The sequence below is a fragment of the Gymnoscopelus braueri genome (assembly GCF_963280865.1).
Source record: "Gymnoscopelus braueri genome assembly, chromosome: 22".
Lineage (NCBI taxonomy): Eukaryota > Metazoa > Chordata > Actinopteri > Myctophiformes > Myctophidae > Gymnoscopelus > Gymnoscopelus braueri.
The window spans coordinates 32926533-32938544 of record NC_137624.1 but is presented as its reverse complement, the minus strand read 5'-3'; the positions used below and the strand labels follow the sequence as shown (position 1 = coordinate 32938544).

The window sequence follows — 12012 nt, the reverse complement described above, 5'->3', positions numbered from 1 at the left end:
GCATCCCAAGCTAAAAGGTTTGGGGATCACTGTAGAATCAGGATCAATGTGGAGAGGAAGGTGTGAAAATGTTTGCTATAAACACCTCTAACCTCGTCATTGTTCCAATGCGTTGTTGTCCTTCAGGGAGCGTTCGGGGCCCTCCAGAAGATATGTGAGGACTCTGCAGAGATCCTGGACAGTGACATCCTGGACCGTCCTCTCAACATCATGATCCCAAAGTTCCTGCAGTTCTTCAAGCACAGCAGCCCCAAAATCAGGTAGATTTCTACTCACAGCTTTATTATTTCATCCATTAACCACTTTAAACCCCATGTGGTTGACCGGAGTCCCTCTATTCTAGTGTCTTTTCTGTTTTCTGTTATTATGGGGAAAGCTTTCGGTGAAAATAGCTGTGGGGGGTAATTCAGTCGCCCAGAGGCAGCACAGCAGTTAAGGTACAGATACAGAGTCAAATAAAGTGCTCTTAAGTCTTAAGATACAGCAGATACAGGAATATTGTGTTGTGATCTAGCAGGAGGCAAAGTCAGGAGAGATGAAGGATAGGACATGGACAGAGAAAGCATTGTTAATGGGAGACATGTGAGGAACAAGGTTATTATAGTTTAGCATTTTTCATGTTTTGTATTTTTACTTAGTTTGGACTTTTTTCAGTTTACTTTGTATTAGTTTTTAGAGCAGGTTTGTTAGATTAGTTTAGTTTTTAGATTTTCTTTTAAATTAGTTTTACTTTAGTTTTTATTCGTTTTAAATGTTAGTTTTATTTATTTAGTTTTTTATTGTAATATGCTTTAGTCAGGGCGACCAAGATTCAACAAGGTCAGAAAAATAGCAAAGATTGCAGATCTACAAGCTTGCAACGTGTCACATCGCGACGTATTGTGAGCTTGTAAATCTAATTTTTTTGCTGTTTTCTGAGATTTTTGGACAGAGACTAAAACTAAGGTAATTTTCTCTATGATTTTGGTTAGTTTTGTAAATACACTAAACAGTTTCAGTTAGTTATCATTTATTACATAATAGCCAATCTACAAGCTCACAGTGCATTGCATTGAGACCAATGTGGGCTTGTAGATTGCCATTTTTAAAATTAAAAAGGAAATCTGTATCCCCCCATTTTTGATTTTAGCTGTTTCAACACTGTGTGTGTGTGTGTGTGTGTGTGTGTGTGTGTGTGTGTGTGTGTGTGTGTGTGTGTGTGTGTGTGTGTGTGTGTGTGTGTGTGTGTGTGTGTGTGTGTGTGTGTGTGTGTGTGTGTGTGTGTGTGTGTCTCTCTCAGGTCTCATGCCATTGCCTGCGTTAACCAGTTCATCATCAGCAGGACTCAGGCTCTCATGTTGCACATCGATGCCTTCATTGAGGTACGTCTCAAGCTCACAAGCATTCATTCACCACCAGCCCGGCTGAAACTTGCAACCACTTGCAACTAGGGATTCATTTTTGATTATACTAGAGTCACACAAAAGCATCAAAAGTAGCAGATTCGCAAGCTCGAGCTTGTAGATCTGCTACTTTTGCATTTTAATCCTGAAAAGTAACAGTTTTGGACATAATTATGAGATTTCCACCCGACAGAGACGATATATAGAAAGAGACTAACTCTAAAAATGCCTTCTAAATCCTACCTAAGTTTTATGAGAAACACTTTTCATAAAACGAAGGCGTTTTTAGAGTTGGTCTCTGGTTTAACTTTGAGAGAGGCACATTCACTGAGACGGACACTGAGACGGTCTGTACTCCTTCTGACGTCCGAACTTGTCTTCGGAAAAGGCAGGTGATATAACTACAAATAGACGTCATTCCGAACTTTGGATGGGCGGTCTCAGAACCTTTCCTTGGAATCTGTGCACCTCCAGATGTCCTGACTCTCCAAACTACAGTTCAACTTCAGAGCCTGTCCGAAACCCTGACGTCGGATGAAGTATGTATCGCACTTTAGTCAGACAGAGCTGATGAACAGAGAAGGAAAAAAATAACAGAAAAGAGAAAAAAAAGATTAAAACATCTATTTCCTCTTTCATAACTGTTCCTTTGGCCAAAGCAACTCTTTGTTTTTACATTAATTCCTGATAGAGATCAACTACTAAGATTCTTTTTTTCAGCCATGTCTGCCCTGGTGCAGTTCAGTTAGTTCTCTGTTCTCCTTTACGGTGTCGCTTAGTTCCTCGGGGGGTATAGTTGAGCACATTCCTGTGCTCTGCTCTCTTTCCCATCTGAATGAAGGGATCCTTTTCGAAGGTGGCGATCTTCTCGTCTTTCCCTTTCTTCCATTACCTGGAACATGTTCACAGCCTGCCTTTTTTTCCTTTGGTATGTGGCTTGCTGTGTATTTCTTTGGATTGAATGTATCCACCATCCCTCCCTATTTGGCCAAGACTGAAGTCATCAATGTGACGTCAGCGATTCAGAAAGGACGCCACACAGTTATTAGACCCTATCTTGTGTCTGTTGTGGCTGGCAGTCATGGCTTCCAGTTCCCACCTGATGTCGTGTGGCAGTTCCGAATGCTCCAGTTTAAGTTGAATAACCACTATCTTGCATAACGTCTTCAGACTAGGACTTAGGTCTAAAATGAACAGTTCATCACAGTATCTGTTGTAACCTCTATTCACTGTAGATCTGTATCTGTATCCCCCAAATAGGATGAGAAGATCTCCCACCATGCAACAGCACATCTTAGTTATGCAACACGGGCCTTTCCCCTTGGGCTCCTCCTTCTTCCAGGAAAAAGTCTCTGGATTGAATTTCCACAGATCGTTGAAAGTCCGGACCAGCTGATAGTTGTGCCCACCAAATATGTACAGCTCTCCATTATAGGCAAAGGCTGAATGGCACGTACGTCGTTCTGGAAGAAACTGTGCCAAAGGCATGCTCAGCCAGCAGTTGGTCTCTGTGTCAAACACACCGATGTTGTTGTAGTCGATCTGATGGTCCCCTCGGCCCCCAAATACAAACATCTTTGTCCCGATGATGGTGGCAGATTGATACATTGAGGCAGGTGCCAGAGTGCCTCTGGGTGCAATTAAAGACCAGGCCATTGTGGTTGTGTCCAACTTGTAGATGTCATTAGTGTAGTATCTGGTCAGCCGATTGTATCCACCATATATATACATGACCCTCCCCAACACACAGGCTGAGTGGCCGCCTGTCCCCTCTGGGACAGTCCCAGAAACCTTGGGCTTGGACCATCTGTGGGTGTCAACAGCAAATGCATAAAGCACGTTGCAGTACTCATCTGTGTATGTGCACCCTCCCCAGATGTAGATAATGTCTTCTATCAGCACGGCTGTGTGACCGTCGCGCATGGAGGGAACCTCAAGGGTACTTTCTCCTCTTCTAGCTGTCACTGGGGGCAACTTTATCCAGTGTAAAGACACCGTGTTGAAGACATGCACATGAATCTGACTGTAATTATAGGTCTCTCCGTCACAGTTCTCTCCAAAGGAATACACTTTGTGCCCCACTGCCACAGCAGCATGGACTCCTTTTGGTCCTCCTTGCAGTGCAACCGTCCAGTCGTGTGGGAGTCCCACCTGCTTCAGGCGATACTTGATAACTGCTCGGTTGCATATCGCCTTCAGTCTAGGAGTTAACTCTAAGATGTACATGTCATTAGCAGGCACGTTTCTATTGCATGCTCTATCCACTGCAACGGACCTGTCTCTGAGTCCTCCGAAGAGGATGATATGATCTCCCACCATGCAACAGCACATCTTACTCATCCAACACGGGCCTTCGCCCTTGGGCTCAACCTTCCTCCAGGAGAAGGTTTCTGGATTGAATTTCCACAGATCATTGAAGTTCCTGACCAGCTGATAATTTACCCCGCCAAATATGTACAGCTCTCCGTTGTAGGCAAAGGCTGAATGACACGTGCGTCGTTCTGGAAGTAACTGTGTAGAAGGAGTTCTCAACCAGAGGTTGGTCTCTGTATCAAACACACTGATAATGTTGTAGTCGATCTGATGGTCCCCTCGGCCCCCAAATATAAACATCTTTGTCCCGATGATGGTGGCAGAGTGATATGCTGAAGCAGGTGCTAGAGTGCCTCTGGGTGTAATTAAAGACCAGACCATTGTGGTTGTGTCCATCTTGTAGTGGTGTACATTCGTGTAGTATCCGGTCTGGTTGAATCCGCTATAGATATACATGATCTTCCCCAACACACAGGCTGAGTGGCCACGTGTCCCCTCTGGAACAGTCCCAGAAACCTTGGGTTTGAACCATTTGTGGGTGTCAACAGCAAATCCATAAAGCACGTTGCAGTACACGTCGTCTGTACTCCCGCCCCAGATGTAGACGATATCTTCTATCAGCACAGCTGTGTGGCCGTAGCGCATGGAGGGAGCCTCAGGCGCCCTTTCTCCTCTTCCATTTGTCACTGGGGGCAACTTCACCCAGCGCTGAGACACTGTGTTGAAGACATGCACATCAAGCTGGTCATAAATGGGGGTCTGCCTGTTACAATAGTCACCAAAGGCGTACACCTTGTGCCCCACTGTCACAGCAGCATGGACTCCTTTTGGGCCTCCTTTCAGATTAAATGTCCATCTCAACATTCCACACACCAAAGAAGACTGTCGACCAAAGTCATGCTCTGTAGAAGAATGCCGTCATGTTGCGTGTGCTACCACTTATATCGTACAGCATCACGGACGTCACACGAGGCTTGGCCAATCCGCAAAGCCATTGGGTTGGGTTGACCAATCAGGGAAGCCGATTGCCTGTCAATCTCCCTAGCATGGAAAATGGATTGCCACAGCAACCCCAGTGCATGCTCTGGAAATTCCCCATGTACCACACAGCAGTCTGTTCAGATGGTCACTGTCTAAGACAGTGGTTCTCAAACATTTTCATTTCAAGGACCCCCACTTTATCATGCTTTAGGCCACGGACCCCCATAACTCAGAGAGTTACCAATCATTTAGCTGGGGACCCCGTGGAACCCCCTCAAGGACCCATGGGGGTCTCCGGACCCCACTTTAAGAACTACTGGTGAGAACATTTGAGTGTATACCGTATCTGTTTGTATCTGTCCGTCTGTGTGTCATCAGGTTGAAGCCATCTTATGAAACAAAGATATTGTTCCAGACTTTATCCCATTGACTGTATCTGAATATAAGTTGGCGTTCATGACCTAAATACTACTACTAAGTCTTTAGCTTTTAGGTACTCTGAGAAAGCACATTACATCTCCCTACCAACAGGGACTCTGAATCTCCCAGTACATGAGCTAGTTTTAAAGCAGCAGCACAGACAGCAGCAGGCAGCGGCAAATGGCAAGAAAGGAATGAGCAATGCAACTTCCCCCTTTTAACTCATTCCCTGCCATTGACGGGTTTCCACTAGATGGCGCTGTTCGCCAACCCGCAATCACCATCTGAGACCCTCAGAGGCACAGAAACAGCAAAACCACGTGATCGCAAAACAAAACCAGCACTTCCACTTCCGTGTAAAAAAAAAAAGGCTTTTTGAAAACCACCCCTCATGCAACTGCCCACAACTATAGAATGGACCATCGCGGGGGCACACATTTTTTTCTCAGAGTCTACGAGACCCCCCTACGTATTTTAAAGCGATCGGCGGGTCGATCGTTGTGAAGAAGAATATTCCATGATTTTTCACAGGTTAGTGAAAACACTCCGAAATCGCTGGCAAGGGCAGCATAGACGATGTTTTAACTCTGGCAGTCAATGAGTTAAATAGGGTGCTCTGTTATGAAGTGAGTAATGTGATTGGTTGAGAATAGAAGCATGGAGCACTGGAGCAGAGACCGACCAATGATCGGCCAGCAGCAACTGCACTGAGTTCCCTGTCAGAATTTGCTCTGCGCATGTACCGTGCGCTCATTTATTGTAAAAGTCCAGGTTTTCACATTTAACACCAGTCTCTCTCTTCTCTCTCGCCTCCTTACAGAATCTGTTTGCTCTGGCAGGGGATGAGGAAGCAGAGGTGAGGAAGAACGTGTGCCGAGCCCTAGTGATGCTGCTGGAGGTCCGAATGGACCGCTTGCTGCCGCACATGCACAACATCATAGAGGTAAACACATGCACAACATCATAGAGGTAAACACATGCACAACATCATAGAGGTAAACACATGCACAACATCATAGAGGTAAACACATATGAGGTTTCCATCCGACAGAGACAATATGAAGATACGTTGAAAATGGGTGAAGTGGTCCATTTAGTATGCAACGTGTCACATGCCAGTGAGTGTGGTATGATCATAAGTAATGCTGCTGTAATGCTTTCCAAATGAATGATTATTTAAGTAATATAAGTGTATTTCTCTGGCTCGGACCGTTGGCCTAGCGGTCCGGGCACCTAGACTATAGTATAGCTATAGCCTGACAACGCGCCGCGGTTTCGAGTTCGAATCCCGTTTTTTGCCGACGACCTTTGCTCCGTGTCTCTCCCCGTCTCTCTCTCCCTCTTTCCTGTCCATCTTCACTTACAAAAACCTCTCAATAAAGGCAGAAAAAGCCAAAAAATAACAAATCTTTAAAAGGGTATTTCTCTGATCTTTGTGTCTCAGTACATGCTGCAGAGAACCCAGGACCAGGATGAGAACGTAGCCCTGGAGGCCTGTGAATTCTGGCTCACGTTGGCCGAGCAACCAGTCTGTAAGGACGCACTGTGTGGACATCTCTCCCAGTAAGACACCACATTTGAACATTGGAACATATGAATACAATTTTTATTTCTGTTTGCCCTTTAGGCTTCGTAATAAAGAATTGCACAGGGCAGATATGACAAATAACTTAAATAGACAAAGGGATTATTCACATATTTAATAATTTAATACATGTAAAAATAGATCTACAAGCTTACAACGCGTTGTAAGCTTGTAGATCGATGTAAAACGATTATGCAAAAATAATTGCGATTATCTCAAATAATTGCGATTAGACAATTATTTAATAATTGTGACAGGCCTACACACATACACACACACATACACACACACACACACACACACACACACACACACACACACACACACACAGCACACACACACACACACACACACACACACACACACACACACACACACAGAGAGACCTTGCAGTGCACAAAAAGGACAAGGTCTTGATTCACAGCCCTTCAGGCAGACCTTGGCTGAGATTGCTCATACTGTATATATCGTTGCTGACAGTCAGAAACCTTGTATTTATATAGCGCCTTTATCCCCTACACCAAACCTCTTTGCCGAAAATAGCCGATCTACACACATTGACGGGCTATTTTGGACAAAGGTTTTCCTATTATGACATGCTCCGAATAGAGACGCTAGGGTTCAAGTGGTTGAGGAGACCATTAACCTCGGGCCAGAACAGCTGTCACACCACACTAACACATATGTGTTTGACATAAAGCAGTGAGTGGCTGCCTGTACTGTCTGTGGACCCTGACCCAATCCTCGAACCTGTGTTTGTCATCCGTCTCGTGCTCCAGGCTCACTCCGGTGCTCGTCAACGGGATGAAGTACTCCGAGATAGACATCATCTTGCTCAAGGTCAGTCTCCAAAGGTCGGATGCTCCATGATTCAAGGCCAGGTTGTGGCTCACAAGCAGGGATTCTGATCCCTATTTGATTTCAAGAACCTCCCCCCCCCACCCCCCTTCTCCAGTTTGATATGCATTAGACCACGCGCAGTTTTTTTTTGTAGAATCGGCCTCATGTCTTAATGGGTTAACTCTGAGAGCATACAAATGGGTCCATTTGGTTCCATGTGTACACTCTTAGAGTTATACAGACCCCTGGTAGCTTTCAGTTTAATACCATGTAAAATCCAGAGTGTTCGTTTAAAGGGAAACTTTGGCCATTTTGTTCTGATGTGAGATCATTATGATGAATGTAGTGTAGGGGAAATACAATCTGCACAATGCGGAAGTGTTCACCTGTGACTACAGTATGCCCGATGAAGCAAAAACGACACGACACATACGTAGTATATAGTACATGACGTGAGTTCTGGGTTACGAGCATCTGAAACCAAAACAAATTCCAAAACCTGTTTCAGAACCGTTTCATGGCACGGCACTGTCTATATCTCTATCTGCTGGCATTATCCGCAACAAGGCTTTGGTGATGTCTGCAGTGAGAGCCGTCTTGTGTGGCCTGAATTGAATTAGTACCATAGAAATATGGACAGCGTCACGCCATTGGTTTCTACAGACCGTAAACGAAGCCTATTTTGCAGCGACTTCAAATTCGCCATCTTTCTATATCCGGTTGAGACGGAAATTAATGCTATTGGCTGAAACCGCAGCGAGGGCGGGTCTTCACTGGGTAGAACCAGTTGAAACTTTATCATAATTTTTTTAATAAACCTATCCGCTTGAATAGAGCCTAATTGCTTCTGCAACCAGCAGGGGTGAAACAGCGGTGAAACAGCAAGACTACAGGCCATTCATACGAACTGTCACACATCCTATATAGCCTCAATTTACAATTCGGAAGCTAGCCCCTTGGTCTTAACAGACCAGGATTCAGTCAGCAAACACTGAGGCATGGGTTACCCGGCATCATGTGACGATGCATCAAACTCTCAAAACACCCTCAAGGTCCTTACACAATGGGGGAGCTGTTTTCACGTGATTAATGTATCCATAAATGTATGTATTTTTTCTGGTGCTTTTGCCATAAGTACATCCACATAGAAAGTTCATATTACGCAGCGACAAAACGATGGAAATGTTTATTCGGAACGAGGTTTATTTTTCCCCTCGTGTATAAAACCATCAACCTGTATGAGGCATCGACTATATAAAGTGTTGAATCATTCAACTATTCAGATTAACACTACGTGTACATTATTTATTTCATTTATATGTTTATTTGGGAGGGACAGCACATATTAAAGGAGGAGTTCACCCAAAAAATTACTTATTTTCTATCAATTACACACCCCATGAGGCCTTGATTTCATGGATTTATTTTTGTTTTTGTGGCATTCCTAAGACAATAATTTGATTACCGTGTGTATTTCCGGTAGGAGACACAAATAATCTACTTTGTGTCTCCTACCGGATACATTAGCCGGTAGGAGACGGGAATCAAATTATTAGCTTAGGATGCGACAAAAACAAAAAATAACCCATGGATTCAAGGCTTCATAGGGTGTGCAATTGATAGAAAATAAGTAATTTTTTGGGTGAACTCCTCCTTTAATGAACACCACACATACAATGCAAGAATGCTAATCCCCGCCCATACAGAAAACAAGCAACATTACAAAAAGAGCACATACTGTAAGCATTACTATAAGGGTGCAAACCGAAGAGAAAAAAGCAACAGTAAAAAAGGCCTAGTTTTGACCTAAAATACCAGAAAAGAAAACCTACATTTAAGCCTATTTTAAAATGTTCTCATGTTTGATTGGCCATGATCCATCCTTTTATTTGGACCTGTAAAGGATGGACACTCTTATGTTAGTGGGTAGATTGTTTTAAATTGCGCTTCCTTGAACTGGAAAGGCATTATAAGAAGTCTAATCCATTAATTGTTGCGTGATAAATGAGGTCCTGTGTGTAACTATGTGTGATAACAGGGTGACATTGAGGACGACGATGAAGCAATCCCTGACAACGAGCAGGACATCAGACCGCGCTTCCACCGCTCGCGCACGGTTGCCCAGCAACACGAGGGCGATGGAATTGAGGACGACGACGACGAGGACGACGATGACTTGGACGATGATGACACGATCTCTGACTGGAATCTCCGTGAGTTCGGCGCCGGTTTTAAGCACCAGTCTTAAACCACTCCACTAAGTAACATTTGTAATGACTATTACTAGCACATTATGTCCCATACAAATAAAAAGTTGCATTCAGAAGCAACACATTCCACCCTTCCCTCACGCTGTATACAGACTCAGGAGTTTCAGCGCTAGAGGCTTTATTTGGTATGTATGTATTTGTAGTGTGACCAGTGGGCGTGGCGGCCAATCCGGCCATCCGCGCTCGGAAAATTCACCATTTGTTGAATTCTTCTTAATCCATTAAGACCGGGGGAAAGCATCATTTGTCATTTTAAGATTTCTTTGGCTATAAAAAAAATAGATCTACAAGCTCATAGCACGGCACCGAGTGCCGCGCTACAAGCTTGTTGGTCTGCTATTTTTAAAAAATCGTGAAAATTTGTGCATACTGGCAAGGCAGGCAGGCAACTGTCACGCTTCTTAAGTGTACGTTGTATCGTACTTGTTGTGCGACGTGTGTCTGTATTATTTATTCGTTTGTGTTTGGTTACCAGGGAAGTGTTCGGCCGCGGCGCTGGACGTGTTGGCCAACGTGTTCAGAGACGACCTGTTGCTGCACATCCTGCCTCTGCTCAAAGAGCTGCTGTTCCATCCGGAGTGGGTTGTGAAGGAGTCTGGCATCCTGGTGCTGGGAGCCATCGCCGAGGGTGAGACAGACATCCTAGAGCAGTGGTTCTCAACCTTTCCCCCTCTGCCCTGAGCAAGCATTTCTTTGCGACTGTGGCAAGGAGAAACTCCCCTTTTTAATTGGAAGAAACCTCAAATAGAGCCAGGCTCTTGGGTGGGCCTGGTTCTGCCTGAGGTTTTTCCCATTAAAAAGGAGTCGTTCCTTGCCAACATGACATGCCCAACTTAGGGAGTTCAGGTTTAATGTGGTTACTTTTAAAAACTGGATTGATTCATCCAAGACATTATTGTTTAACACAGTGGTTCTTAAAATGGGGTCCAGGGACCCCCAGGGGTCCTTGAGGGGGCTTCAGTGGGTTCCCCAGCAAAATGAGTTAATATAACATCAAAATCAATTTAACCACTTTGGCTATTTAAAACAAAATTTGAAGAAATCTTATATATTTAGATTTATATATTTTCAGATGGAGGTCTGCGGCCAAATGCATTTCAATTTGGAGGTCCTTTACATGAAACATTTTGAGAAGCACCCGTTCTTCTAACTATCTATGTGTGTTGTTCCACATTTTCTATTTCCAGGATGTATGCAGGGCATGACACAATACCTGCCTGAGCTGATCCCCCATCTGGTGCAGTGTCTGTCGGACAAGAAGGCCCTGGTGCGCTCCATCACCTGCTGGACCCTGAGCCGCTACGCCCACTGGGTGGTCAGCCAGCCTCCAGACACCTACCTGAAGCCCCTCATGACCGAGCTGCTGAAACGCATTCTGGACGGCAATAAACGTGTCCAAGAGGCCGCCTGCAGGTGAATGGTTTCACACACCGACTTGACCCATTTATAGACATGAGAGACCGATTCCACAAAATGCCTTGTAAATCGGTAGTTTCTCGAAATTTGTAGTGCCAAGGAGGACCCCCAAAATGATATGTATTTGGCCGCGGACCCCCCCCCTGAAAAAGTTTTGTGCCAGGGACCCAGGGACTATTATCGATTATTTCCTTTTCCTATTCGATTCATCGAACAATCTTGAAGGGAGTTTTCTGTTCTTTTTTAAATGACTTTAAAATATGTATACGTATATCAACCAATCACCATAAAAATATGTGAATTCATTTTATATAATCGACTAAATTGATTAGTCTGATAAGCCTTTTTGTACGATAAATGGTGTTGACGATGCGAAGCGTTTTGATCTTGTAGATTTCCGCTATATCAGAAAAACAAAAACCTATATTTTTTCATCATTAATTAAATCAATTAGTTTGATTATCTGTTGCACCTCTCCATCCAAATACATGTATATATGAAGTCATGAAACTCATAATGCCATAATAACCTTATTGTCCTCTTTGCCTCACAGTGCCTTTGCCACTCTGGAGGAGGAGGCGTGTACAGAGCTGGTGCCCTACCTGGCCTACATCCTGGACACGCTGGTGTTTGCCTTCAACAAGTACCAGCACAAGAACCTGCTCATCCTCTACGACGCCATAGGAACCCTGGCAGACAGCGTGGGACACCATCTCAACAAACCCGTAAGCTTTATGTATAGACTTATATACGTCGTAAACTCAAGTGTCACGTTGCCCAAAATAGCCGGTCTACATATTATCGA

At 44.3% G+C, this 12012-nt stretch overlaps 2 protein-coding genes across 3 annotated transcripts in view; one reads left to right on the top strand and one right to left on the bottom strand.

The window, feature by feature from the left end:
- The window catches only part of tnpo1 (transportin 1), a 49309-nt gene that overhangs the window by 21926 nt on the left and 15371 nt on the right, over window positions 1–12012 (top strand). For both annotated transcript variants that reach the window (XM_080419204.1, XM_080419205.1), the window contains 9 exons: window positions 127–260; window positions 1280–1361; window positions 5917–6039; window positions 6541–6659; window positions 7461–7521; window positions 9560–9734; window positions 10267–10419; window positions 10979–11204; window positions 11761–11932. In XM_080419204.1, coding sequence (XP_080275330.1) covers window positions 127–260; window positions 1280–1361; window positions 5917–6039; window positions 6541–6659; window positions 7461–7521; window positions 9560–9734; window positions 10267–10419; window positions 10979–11204; window positions 11761–11932 — 1245 coding nt within the window. The remainder of the gene's footprint in view (window positions 1–126; window positions 261–1279; window positions 1362–5916; window positions 6040–6540; window positions 6660–7460; window positions 7522–9559; window positions 9735–10266; window positions 10420–10978; window positions 11205–11760; window positions 11933–12012) is intronic.
- LOC308078232 (kelch domain-containing protein 3-like) lies at window positions 2397–3713 on the bottom strand (the record flags this gene model as incomplete). The annotated part of the gene is made up of 1 exon (XM_080419352.1): window positions 2397–3713. One exon carries the CDS (start codon window positions 3711–3713, stop codon window positions 2397–2399), a length of 1317 nt encoding a protein of 438 aa, XP_080275478.1.